The sequence below is a fragment of the Didymosphaeria variabile genome (assembly GCF_027946475.1).
Source record: "Didymosphaeria variabile strain IMI 356815 chromosome Unknown scaffold_5, whole genome shotgun sequence".
Lineage (NCBI taxonomy): Eukaryota > Fungi > Ascomycota > Dothideomycetes > Pleosporales > Didymosphaeriaceae > Didymosphaeria > Didymosphaeria variabile.
In genome coordinates, this window is record NW_026611624.1 from 4327094 (window position 1) to 4340115 (window position 13022).

The 13022-nt window shown below is 51.0% G+C and overlaps 4 protein-coding genes across 4 annotated transcripts; 3 read left to right on the top strand and 1 right to left on the bottom strand.

Annotated features, from left to right (window-relative positions):
- Positions 1-112: 112 nt before the first annotated feature.
- On the top strand, positions 113-1013 carry ALG3_2 (dolichyl-P-Man:Man(5)GlcNAc(2)-PP-dolichol alpha-1,3-mannosyltransferase; the record flags this gene model as incomplete). The annotated part of the gene is made up of 2 exons (XM_056216644.1): positions 113-415; positions 465-1013. 2 exons carry the CDS (start codon positions 113-115, stop codon positions 1011-1013), a joined length of 852 nt encoding a protein of 283 aa, XP_056070891.1.
- Positions 1014-4284: 3271 nt separating this feature from the next.
- N0V89_007885 (uncharacterized protein) lies at positions 4285-5052 on the top strand (the record flags this gene model as incomplete). Its single annotated transcript, XM_056216645.1, has 1 exon — positions 4285-5052. One exon carries the CDS (start codon positions 4285-4287, stop codon positions 5050-5052), a length of 768 nt encoding a protein of 255 aa, XP_056070892.1.
- Positions 5053-6479: 1427 nt separating this feature from the next.
- Positions 6480-8449, top strand: N0V89_007886 (uncharacterized protein; the record flags this gene model as incomplete). Its single annotated transcript, XM_056216646.1, has 2 exons — positions 6480-7259; positions 7307-8449. 2 exons carry the CDS (start codon positions 6480-6482, stop codon positions 8447-8449), a joined length of 1923 nt encoding a protein of 640 aa, XP_056070893.1.
- Positions 8450-8657: 208 nt separating this feature from the next.
- N0V89_007887 (uncharacterized protein) lies at positions 8658-8953 on the bottom strand (the record flags this gene model as incomplete). Its single annotated transcript, XM_056216647.1, has 2 exons — positions 8658-8842; positions 8908-8953. The coding sequence occupies 2 exons, from the start codon at positions 8951-8953 to the stop codon at positions 8658-8660; spliced, it is 231 nt and encodes a 76-aa protein (XP_056070894.1).
- Positions 8954-13022: the final 4069 nt, after the last annotated feature.

The following is a 13022-nucleotide window of genomic DNA, read 5'->3' on the forward strand; positions in this document are numbered from 1 at the left end:
CACATATACCTGCATCCTCCCGCTACTGTGTGTCGGTTAGATCACATTTGCGACTCGACTGTCCTATCTGCTTCACGCATACCGCTTCCCTGCCACCCACCCACCCACCCCAATGTCTAGGCTCGGAGCGGGCGTGAAAGCGCTCATCAACGCGGCGCATGCCCGCCCAGGCCCGGTTCCAGCTCCCCGCCAGATCCAGTCGATATACAAGAAGATAGAGCAGGAAGCGACAGCACACAAGCTGGGACGTCCCTCATGGCTCGCCCTCTCCACAGCCACGACGATGACGATGAACTCTCCGGAGTCAATGATAGCGCTATACAAGTCTGCCAGCGAAAACAAGCCCGAGAAGGATGCCGTGGAGATCGCAGAGTTGATGCGCGAGGTCGGGCTCAAGTGCATTGGCTTCAATGGCGTACGGTAGCTCCTCCCTGCTTGATATCGACCTTGCTAATAAGATTCAGGTTCCGCGCACGATAAACATGCTCAATGCCTTCCGTGCCGAGCTTCCTTCCTCGATTGTCTCCTCGCTGAACACCAAGCCGTCTCGTCTTCCTACCCAGTCCAACGTAGACTCGATAAACTCGCGAGGCAAGGCATTGTGGGAATCGATATATCGCCCGCTAGCCGACAAGCTTGAGCACAAGCTTGCGGACGCACATCCCGATCTACCAGTCTTCATCATAAGCAGCGAATACGGCGCGCTCTTCAGCGACCCAGAACGCTCGACCGGCAAGGACGTCGGCAGGGTAACAACCAGCTTGTGCGCTATTGCATGCTTGCGAGCACAGCAAGGAGTGGGCCCCCAGGTGCTCAGCCATGTTTTTGGCCTGCGCAAAGCCTGGGACGACGGCACATGGAAGTCCGAGCCCGAGGCAGGAGAAGAGGAGGGTATCAAGTGGCTGGTGAGCGACGAGGGTTGCACTTGGATACTTCAGAAGGTCGATGAGGTCGTCGAGGCGCTTGGTGGTGGGCAAGGCTCGACTTTTGCACCCGTCAAGGCGAAGCTATGAGTTATGACTATGAGACGAAAATGTACATATTCCTCGCGACTATTCCGGCGCCTATACGACAGCCTGATGCTCGTTCGCGATACACTTTGCCACACATCTGCAGAAGACCAATCATGACGACTTTATGCACGTACAGAGGCTTGGAGATTGTGTAGCGCCCAATGGCGTTAGGGCTGATATCTTCGGCCTTGCTCAGCCTACTTCAAGCTACAGCTGCCTCATCTTCCTTAATTTCGTCTCTCATCTGGCTACTTTCCAGCGTTGACATAGCCGTGCAATATCATGCGGGTCTACAATTTATATTACAATGAACAAAAAGAATCTGAGTCGTTCCTTACTCGGCTCCCCAGAAGTACTCGAGACATTCGCAGGGCCTGGGACCGGAAGAGAAGTGTCAGGATCTGGAAGACAGAAAACACCCAGCTATGCTATAACTGCTGGGTGCTATTGGGCGGATACAGCTTGTACACAACTTCAGTGGAGGGATTGGGGGGATCGAACGATTGTCCGTGCTGCAAATTCATCACCATCACACTGCGCATCCACGGGTTTGCCGATAGTCATCGCTTCTTCGCCGCTTCGCTGCCCGAAGACAGATATATTGCGCCGTTAGCCCTGGACGACGTCACTGGCCTGGGAAAGCGTGCGAATGGTCGATCTCCTCTCTTCCTGGTGTTGCATTCGGATCGCGGGGACGGACACATCTGGATCAGGTACGAAAACAACGAGGCCCATTATCAACGCCAATTATATCACCAACCTGCGCTTACTTTTGATATCCCCGATCAAGTCAATGAGTCTTTGTTGCGATCCTGGATCGAAATTTGCAACACACACGGTCATCCCCACACCATGGAGGCGGTTGACGATCGTCACCAATATACCCATACTATACTTCTAGTAGATGTTCAGCGAATGATGCTCGTCCGTTTTCCTCTGCTGCCGGAGGAGAAGATGGACAAATATCTTGCATTGAGCTACGTTTGGGGTTCAACCAATTTCTTCAAGACCAAAAAGGACAACATTGGATCTCTGTTACTTCCAGGCGGATTGACGGAACCGCACGTATGTTTACCCAAGACCTTCCAAGATGCCATAAAACTCGTTGATCTTATTGGACTGAGGTATATATGGATCGACGCTCTCTGCATTGTCCAGGACGATGAAATGAAACACGATCAACTGCATATTATGGACCAAATCTACGGACGGGCTTACATGACTATAGTTTGTCTTGCGGGCAACAGCGCGCACTCTGGATTACCAGGCCTCAATGCTAATACTCGCATGAGACGCCCATGGAATGTTAAGATCGGACAGGGGCACTTATATGAGGGGCTGCCTAATCTGGAGAAGGCTATCATGATTTCTACACACTATACGAGGGCGTGGACATATCAGGAAACAGTCGTCTCGAAAAGGTGTCTGTTCGTGTCTGAGGGTCAATTCTTCTTCCGATGCTCAAGAAGCCATCATTCAGAAGGCGTTGATGGGCAAGCAAGAATATCATCAACTAAAGCATTTGAATTAGGACTCATCACTTCTGCTACGATCGATTGGCACGAAGACAGATATTTCGACTCCGTTGAACACTACACGAGGCGAACGCTTTCGTACGATGAAGACATTATCAATGCTTTCTGGGGCGCACTCCAACGAATGAAGCAGATGGGTTACCGCCCTCGAGGAGACCTTACCATGGACCTCGTCTCTCCAGATTCCTTGCTTTGGTTTTCGGTTGGAAAAGACGCGACTCGTCGGTTGAACTTGCTTGACTCAGAAAAACCTTTTCATCCTAGTTGGTCGTGGACAGCTTGGAAAGGAGCTGTTACGTTTCCATCACGGCTTTTCTTGCAGGACTCCCGGTCGTATCCAGTTAGTTTGAGGTGGTCGCAACGCTACAAAACCGCTTCACAAGATTGCTTCTGTATGCTCGACGAAGATCATAGCGAGCGTCAAGAACCTGGGAGATTTTGCCACCAGCCAATCTGTTCACAAGTGTTAAACCTACCATTGGGAAAACACCATCCCCAAGACAGTCAATGTCCTCAGTTCCGCCCTTTGAGCTTATATCGTTTTTGTACTTCCATATGCACTGCCTCTAATTTCGCCTTTCACAGCTGGACGTCCTACGAGCACCGCGATGGAACACGGTACATCAAGGTGGCGCTCCTCGGTATATCCAATGAAGAAGGGAAGAGGTGCGGAGTACTGTTCAACCCACCTAAACTCAGCCCGGCCCTTTCATCGCAAAATGATGAAGTTCACGGGTATTTTCTAATTTCAGTGAGCATGAAGAAACAGTACAGTTGGCACCAGAACTTCTCCACACCAGACTACGACACAGAAGAGGGCCTTGGGGTGAGCGGGTGCGGATGCTGGGTGAATGTCATGCTCGTCAAGAAGTCCAATGAATACGAAGGACTCGTTGAACGCGTTGCAGTCGGGCAAATGCACCCAAGAGCGTGGGTAGAGGCGAACCCTACCGTTGCGACGGTCACGATGATGTGATCGTTCATGACCATCTGGGTGTCATGCTTCAAATGTCGGCCTCGTTCTATCGCTCTAAAATTGCACCAATGCTCTGGAGCAAACCAGGAAACAAGCTTCCCCTTCAGACAAGAAATCTTGTCCCAAACGCTTGGCCTATGCGCACTGTGCACCTGAGGCTCCTGCCAAGTGTTTGTTCCCGCCTTCACCCCTGTCAACACTCGCCAAGTCTAACTCCGCCAAGCTGTCAGACCCGCCCGCGAACTCCTCTTTCTACCACCGCCTTGCCGCCTGGTCCGAAAATGGGTTTCACCCACACTTGTAACCACAGCCAAGGGCGATCAAGCACCCCTACTACTGCTACTTCGAGACACCAGATGTCTGTAACAGCTGACACCACTCCATCACTCGTGGGGAATTTCTCGCTACGCGCTCAGAATCGCGGCCTGACTGCCTGCATTGAAGCTAGCGAGCAGTTTGTGGAAGAAGCGGCCTTGGTAGGGGCAGGAGCACGCAAGGCTGCGTTTGGAGATGCAGATATGGCGCCTTGACGATGCAGGACATCGTACGCTTGCATTGATATAAAGACCGCGAGCGAGACGGCTATAGCATTCATCCTATCACTCATCCTCTCCTTCTCATCAGCCTTTCATTCTACCCTACCAGCTTGACGCTGTGTCTGTTTCTATTCTTTCCTTGAGCATTACAACCACAGCCGGGCTGTCGCTATCCATTTACCCATTCATTCACTAAACATTTTTGTTTGAACATCTTAATCACAATGCATTTCTCCGCCATCACCGTCCTTTCCCTTTCCGCGCTCAGCGTCGCACTCCCTACCAAGCGCCAGGACGGCGCCTCCGTCCTCGGAAACGCTGCCTACAACGATATCTCTATCTCGGGCGGCGTGGCTGGAAATGCCGAAGCCGAGGCCCTCGCCGTCTTCGCGAACCTCGACACCGCCAACCCAGAGAACATCTCCGCGGATGACCAGGATACCTTGAACCAGGTCAACCAGGTCGCCAACGACGCTGAGACGGAGGCATTCAACCCTGCCATTGAGGCGGCGACTGGTGACGAGGCGCAGGCTCTGGAGAACGGCAAGATCAAGAACAAGGTCCTCAAGCTCGAGGCTACCATCTTGAAGCTCCAGGCCCAGCAAGCACAGGGCGAGGACGTCGCCGACAAGCTTGCCGAGGAGCAGACGAAACTCGACAACAACATCGCCCAGGACGTGGCTGCCGCGGGCCAGGCCAGCACGGCTCTAGAGTTTGATGCGCAGATCACAGGCGCGGGTCCTGCTCTTGGGGATGCTGCTGCGGGCGGTAACGACGCTGCTGCTGCTGCGGGTGGCAATGCTACCGACGATGCTGCTGCCGATGACGCTGCTGCTGCTGCTGATGAGGACGCTGCTGCTGCCGGTAAGAAGGGTGCCGCTGCTTCCAACAAGAAGGCTGCTGCTGCTGCCGACGATGAAGATGCTGCTGCCGCCGATGAGGAAGATGCTGCTGCTGCCGATGAGGCCGATGACGAAGAGGATGACGAGTAGATGTTCTGAGATCAGAGTGTATCCTCGAAGACGAAGCTGTGTCAGAGTGCAGGGAACGGATCGACACGCTGAGCAATATACCAAGGAAAACCTACACCAGTGGCTTGCCTCAGTGCGAGAAAGCTAGATAGTTTCATTATGTTCATATTTTCGACTTGTTCAATACTATTAGCATTGAATTGAATGCCAAAACGCATTACTTCCAATTGAGTTTCATTTCGTGCTTCATTACGGGCAAACTGTGTGGCCGAGTACGCTTTTGCTCAATTACAAAGTGTTTATGAATGTAAGTGGACGAATGATACCGGTGCATTAGATAGTACACGCGAATATGCCCTTTAGATGCACGCCATTCAATTTGAATACAGTCACCAGGTAGTGCAATAATTCGTGCGATTAGCTCAGCAGGCTCTTCCAGCAGAAGGTTTCTACGAAATCTCTAAAATAATCTCAAACATTAGCAGGAAGTCCAGATCTAGCTATAAAGACTCTCCCTCTAAACTTTTAAATAATATTACTGATTTGATGTTGAGATACGTGAATTGGAAAAGGTGGGTTTTGATGATACTTTTGCCGAGCTAAGCGCGGACGAATAAGTAATCGACAGCTCACAAAATGCCTGTTTAGGCAGTTTGAAATACGCACTAAGTCTCGACTAGGAAAGCGCAGGCGCGCCGTCTTCCCGTCCCACTACCGCCACGTTCGCTCATCATCGTACATCGACTTATATCCTAGAACGCCATGTAACAATTGTCGCTCGGATAGAACACCTAAGGGGGCAACAATTTCTGTTCTTCCGCTTGCAATACCTTCCCTTCACGAGACATGAGATAATCTCGGATAGATGAATTCATCCGGCAGAGCAACCGGTAACCTCATCTTCTACTTGCGACGTCTGGGTACCATGCAATGCCACCGTGTGGAGCATGCCTCTGAGCCACAGTTCCAGAAGTAACACGCTGCACAATGACATTGCGTCCTTCCCCAGTACAACACCTACTATACGAGATCCATAGTGGGTGCCGCGGCAGCTATGAATCCGGATGCAACACGTAATACTACCGCAGATATCGGGCGATCCTACACTGGGGTGCCTGCATCTAGGCGATGGCAAAATCTCCGCTGCGAATGAATTGCGTTGCAAGACATGGTAATGGGCCCTATGCGGCGGGCAACGTGCGTCACTTCATCTATCCTGAGATTCGAGATCGATTTCGTGCAATCTAGAGAAAGACCAAGCTCATCGCTAAAGCTTGCGTTGCCTCTCGGTACTCAATTTTTCAACGTCAGTGAATTCCAATAAGGAGCCAACACTCTGCTGTGTTCCTTGGGGCGCCCGATGTAGTCGCACATCAGGACCTCCTCTGCAACGAAACGGGTCAGATACTTAATATTGCGGAGCGACGCGCGAGTCATTTTACTATACGATGGCGCCTCTTTTACCTGCTCTTTTGCTAGCAAGTTCACTGCTTTCGATACCCTCACAAGCGAGAATATTATTCCCATTCGAGCAACGTCAGTTGACCAAAGAATACATCGCATCCCTCTCGGAAGAAGACCAGGCACTATTTGGATTCGACGATGAGCTCAGTACCCTCGCGGTGAACACGACAGACAAGAGATGTCGCTTCGGCCCAGCAGACGGAAAATGGCCTGCAGAAAAGGCCTGGGCGAAATTTTCTAAACAACTCAGTACGGACAGTGCCCTCATCAAGACGACTCCTCAGGCGTCCGTATGCTACGGGACGGCAAAAGATGATGCTAAGTGTCAAGATCTTACAAAGAGCTGGAATAACTCGTACACTCATATAGACGACCCAACGGAGGTGCTCTCGCCCATATATCAAGGTCTTACCTGTCAACCTCCATCGATATACAACAGTGGTAGCTGCACATTGGGAGGCTATCCTTCGTATGTTGTCAAGGCAGCTGATGTGCTGGATATTCAGCTGGGTATTAACTTTGCGCGGAACGGCTACCTGCGTCTCATCGTCAAGAACACTGGGCATGATTTCGGAGGCAAATCGACCGGTGCTGGTGCATTGAGTATATGGACGCATGGGTTGAAGGACATTCAATTTCTTGATAATTACGCGGATGGGAGTTACAAAGGTCCTGCTGTCAAGGCTGGTGCCGGAGTGCAGGCATTCGACTTGTACAAAGCGGCTAATGGCAAAGGCTTGGTTGTGGTTGGTGGTGAAGGACAGGTGAGTGCTCCCAGCTATATAGGACCTCTATTCGCTAATTAATCTAGACTGTGGGCATCATGGGAGGATACATCCAAGGCGGCGGCCATTCTCCGCTCAGCTCACTGTACGGCATGGCAGCGGACCACGTCCTAGGTTTCGAAGTCGTAACCCCAACTGGAGAATTCCTCACCGCGAACTCAACTAGCAACCCCGATCTTTTCTTCGCCCTGCGTGGAGGAGGCGGTGGTACATTCGGAGTAGTCACATCCGTAACCATCAAAGCCTTCAAAGACCTCCCCGTCACAGCCGCCTCCTGGTCCTTCGACAGCACCAAGCTCACCAAAGACAAATTCTGGGCCGCTGCAAAAGCTGTTCTCGACCGCTCAACCGACTACGTCGACAGCGGAGTATACACATACTTTATCGTAGCCCCAGGCGCGACCGGCAAAGACTTCACCTTCACAATGCAGCCCTTTTTCGCCCCCAACAAAACCACAGCAGGTCTCAACACCATCCTCGCACCACTCCAATCCCAGCTTACAGCCCTTAACATCCCCTTCTCCCCCAAGATCACAGAGTATAAAGGCTTCTACCCCGCATGGCAAGCCGAATTTTCCCTAGAAACCCAATCCGACGTCCAAACAGCCTTCGGCTCGCGCCTCTTCCCCCGCTCAAACTTCGCCTCCGAAACAGGCCGGAACGTGACGTTCTCAGCGCTCCGCCAGACCGTCGAAGCGGGCATGCCCATCATAGGCTTCAACCTCGCGCCTACCCTCGCGCGCGGTGGGAACCCTGATAACGCGGTCAATCCTGCGTGGCGCACCGCCGTGTTGCACGCCATCACCGGTCAGAGGTGGGACGTCAAGGCGTCTGCCTCCGATATACGCGCTGCGCGCACGTCCTTCACTAACGGGACGATGAAGCGGTGGCGCGATGTCACGCCCGGAAGCGGAAGTTACCTCAATGAAGCGGATCGCCTGGAACCAAACTGGCAGCAGAGCTTCTGGGGCGACAAGTACGCCAAGCTGGCGCAGATCAAGAAGGAGTGGGATCCGAAAGATGTGTTCTGGGCGGCGAATGCCGTGGGGAGTGAGGGGTGGGTTGTAGAGAGTGTGGATGGGCTGCCGAATGAGAATGGGAAGCTGTGTAAGGTGAATGGGACGAAAACTGCAGTCGTGGAGAAAGATAAATTCATCAGAGTGGTTTGAAGAGTGTTTGAGTGGTTATAGAACTTTATCCGTAGACGCAATTATGAATGGATACCATGCTTCCTGATCGCGTGAAAGAACTGAACGCCATGCCCCGGAATGAATACAGCAAAACCTTGAAAACGATGATCTTCCCATAACATCCGCATAGAGGCCTTCCATTATCCCATCACCCGACCAAACCGTCACATGTAGACTGAGACTTCGTTCAAGCCGCTCTGGCCTGCTCCGGACCCGGGGGCCCGCCGGTCCTGCGCTTCACCCAATTGAACATGTATCCTACACTCTGTGCAAAAACGGTGCCGATGACAGTGCCGATGACGCAGTCGCGGTACTCCGGTACAAATTCGCTTTGAGCCGTCCTCAACATCGTGTGCGAGATAAAGGCGACGCCTGAGGATCATGTGGTCAGTGGCCGTCATGTGCAAAGGGAGGTAAGAAAGGTAGAGGATACGTACATGGGATGAAGATGGCGTAGTTGATGAGATCGCTGGTGAGAGTCATGGTGGGCCGGTAGCGAGTGGCGCGGTTCTTTGCTTGAGAAAGTGGGATTTGACTTTAGCGTGTGGATTGATGTTGTGTGCAGTGATGATAGAGCTGTTGTTGCGAAGATGCAGCGCGAGAGTGGATGGAGACTATTGATGCGTGGATGAGAATGGTGGAGAAGGCGAGGCGCCGGCTAGCAATGTTATCTGTTGTGTTCCGCTAACATTTGAGGGAAGCTGCAGGGCGCAAGGGGAGGAAGTGACAGAGAGATGCGCTTGTTGAAAGCAGCTGCCTAGTGACGCTTCCATGACCATAAAAGAAGGTGCAATGCAGTCCAGGTGCAGTCGAAATAACAATATACACAGTCGATGTGTATCCGGAAGGGTTGCTCGCCAATAAGTTCACAACAGTTGGAAGAGGAGGTTCAGCATCTTCATCATTTGCCATTCCATGTCCACTAGGGGTACTCTTCTTCCGAAGCACCGTTCCAGTTCCGCCAAGTAGGTCTCTTCCCAGTCACTTCCCACATTTCTGCGCGCTCAATGCGTGGATCATGGCGGAACAGCTGCCTTCTGTTCCAGCATAGTCGAGTCGCAACTGGACGAAGAACTTCGGAAACCGGAATGGTGAGGCCATTGTAACAAAGGATAACATGGGTCGCTTGGCCTGTATGTCGCGAATGAGTTCGTGGAAGGGTTAAAAGAAGTAGTTCATAGCGTGCCAAGCAAGGTAGGCTGGAACGCCGTGGAAGTGCTTGATCCGCATGTTTTGAAGTTTTTGTAGTTGGTTGTTCCAACCTTTTTAACGCATAACTTTCAACAATAACACTACAGCAGGGTGTGAGGCTGCGATCCGCAACTCTTCAGAGGCCAGGTGTACTTGGGTGCAATCCATATCAGGAAAACACCCACCCAGATATACCCCACCACTCGCTCTAAGATATCTAGTGCGCTAGATCTTCTTAACCCGAGCCTTTTCCTAAGACTATACCAAACAGCTTGCACTGTACCTTCAAGTATAAAAGCGATTGGATGTAGTATCCAATAGACCATGCTTCTTCCCCACGCACATGTGTTCCCGTACTTCCGAACCACCAAAGCGTGCATTACGGCACTCAGTCCGAACACGATGAAAGCTGACAGGGTTCGGTAGAGTGTGGAACCTTTCTTCAGACCAAGGGGTCTCAGTATGAGCTCGGTATGGCTGTTGAACGATCGGTATATTGATCTATGCCACCACATCGACCACCTATGGTTGAGATAACGGATCAGCATTAGTTTTTAGAAGGCAAAAGGGCTCATTTCGAGGATGCTGGCAAGACGACTTTCAACTGCACCTGGATGCTCACTTACCATCGACGCATAGTGTAGGCTTCGGTGATTCTACCAAAAAAGGGTGGCCACTCCCACGACTCGTCGAGGCCTGCGGCTATGAAGACAATAGCGCAGATATCGTGATATAAGGAAAAGGTTAGAAAGTTTGATGCAGCATTCTCAGTGGCGGCTACGGCTCGCACCGCAATTTCTCTCGCGGCGACTGGCGGGCCCATCTGCCCACCGAAGTATGCTTGTACTCCACGTCGGATTATGCTTTCTTTTTCAGGACTAATATCCATGGAACCTGCGTCGAGTAGATATTGTGGATGACCGAATTCGTAGAGACACGCAAGTAAAACGAAGTTGATGGCCACATAAAATAACCGGACCGCAATACCACCCAGCCTTCCTCTTGCCGTTAGAGTGTGTCGCGATCCATGACTGGTTTTTGACTCGCGCAAGTCTGCAGCCGACTTGGGCGCATTCCAAGTATGTTTCACACCTGGCCAGAGGTAAGGGTTTTCCCATGAGGTTCCCACGCCTCGAATGTTCCACATAAGCTTGTAGCCTTTGTACCATGGACTCCACGTTTTGTCTGCAGTCTTATACTCGAGCTTCAGATCTTTAGTATAAAGCATGGAAACACACGATTCATCAGGCACCTACGTGAGGCTGCACTTTCTGCTCCTTGTCGAGTTTATATGCTATTGACAAAATGTAAGAGCCTCCAATTATAATGTAGCGCGTATAGATTTCGTTGAGCGTATCGTCCGGGGAGAGATTATCCGACGTCACAAATGCGGTGTATGCGGACGTGAGGACCATGGTGACGGCAACCCAGCGATCGAAACGATGGGGGAAAGACATGATAAGAAGGGAAACGAATGGGAAGATCAAAGCGAACAGTATGGACCGATAACTTGTTGAAAGAGACCATTCCGCTGGGCGCACGTATGTATGTGCGCCCACGATGGCCGCGGTAGAATTTGACATTGGAAAGAGACTGCAGAAAGGGATCAAATTCGTAGAGTTGCTAGTCACAAACTGATATCTATTCGTTTGGGGACTATGTTGCTAAATTTGTCCACATCAAAACTGAAGCCCAGCGGGTTCGCAAAGTGCTGCATAGCCGGAATTGTAGACGACTGTCTGACAAGGCTATGTATGCATGCTTTAACCGTATTGGGTAATAGGGTAACCTGATCGGATACTACCACAGACTAGCCTGTTAGCGTAGTGTTTCAAGGACTTTGCGTATTGTGCGGTCCGAATAAGATTCTGAGCCCCCAAAATGGCGTGAAAAATGCTCCAAGTATGATTCGAAGAAATGAACGAGGGGAAACTATCCACCATATCACCGGTAGTTCACATCGCAACGGATTCCTTCGGAAACGGTGGATGCAGAGCGAACTCTAACACCTTTACAAGGGAACGTCAATGATGATTACTGTGGCGTTTGGAATACCTCCTCGCGCACTCTTGGACAATTTGGGACCTCTCGGACATGCATATCTTCATCAGTGCGTCCTCAATAAGATGTTTTGTTTCTGGAAGTTCGTATACTTGTGACTGTGGTATTACCTTCGTAGTAGAAATTTTGCGATATAGTGCAAGACGCTCTGTCTCTACTGGTTAGCGTAGAAGTCACGACTACTCCTGTCTGGACCCTATTTTAGGGCTTTGGAAGGCACAAGCTTATTCTCCGATTTGTGGGGATAGGGATATCGCCCAACGTGGCCCCCGTCTAGATGGTACAAGCGTATCCAAACTCCGGATCTGTAGGACAGTACATTGCGAGATGAACCATGTGTACGATGTCGGAAAGGATCGCAACCTCTCGTGTAGGATCCGCATGTCCACCATAGTCCGAAAGCCAAGCCATGGGCACAATTTCTCTTGCACGTATGGGTCACAACTTGCGAATTGCGCGAACTTAGGCCAGCCAACACCCAGTACATAAGTTCTCTGCTCTGCGCCCGAATTCCCATCATCATCCACATTCATTTCACACACTCTTTACCAACAGCTCTACATTCGCTTCTACTGCAAGTCAGTCAACTACCGCATAAATTCCACAACTCAATCAGCCAACACCATCTTTTCCAACCCACCCAAAACCACAACCTTTCAAGATGCAATTCACCGCCATCCTCGCTGCTTTCGCTTTCTCCGCTGCCGTTTCGGCTGAATACTTTCAGAACCAGTGCGGTATGGGTGGAGGCGCCAACTGTGCCCGCTCTGTCGGCATGACCCGCTCGGTCCGCAGCTTGCTCAGCGCCCGCAGTGTCGAGGTTGCCCGCGACGCTCAGGAAGAGACTATCAAGGTCGATATTGAATAGAGCTGCATGTTGAACGAGTAAGTGGCACCGATTACGAACACAACTTTAACTCATTTGCATTTCAGCAGTAGAGATGCTTTCGAAACGATGGGGTAGAGCAGCTTTTGGATTGTCGGATCTGGTGGCAGTTGGCTTTTGGGGTGTGCATTTTGACTTTTTTCTTTTGAGGTGTGGTGTTGACCGATCGATTCGGGCATAGATATAGAAAATCAAGAAAATACCTGGTGGAACTCATTTTGAATCAGTCCGTGAAGAATGAATGTTCGTACGCTGTCGAATCTAGATCACCATGAGTCTTTCATTAGGCGCGCATGAAGGATCTCTAGGATCTCCTTTGAAAGAAGTCAAGTGAGCATTGAGAATTTGACGGAGGAGATCTTCCAAAACGGAACGATTTCAGCCGGTTAGATTACATCACAGGACTTCGATCAA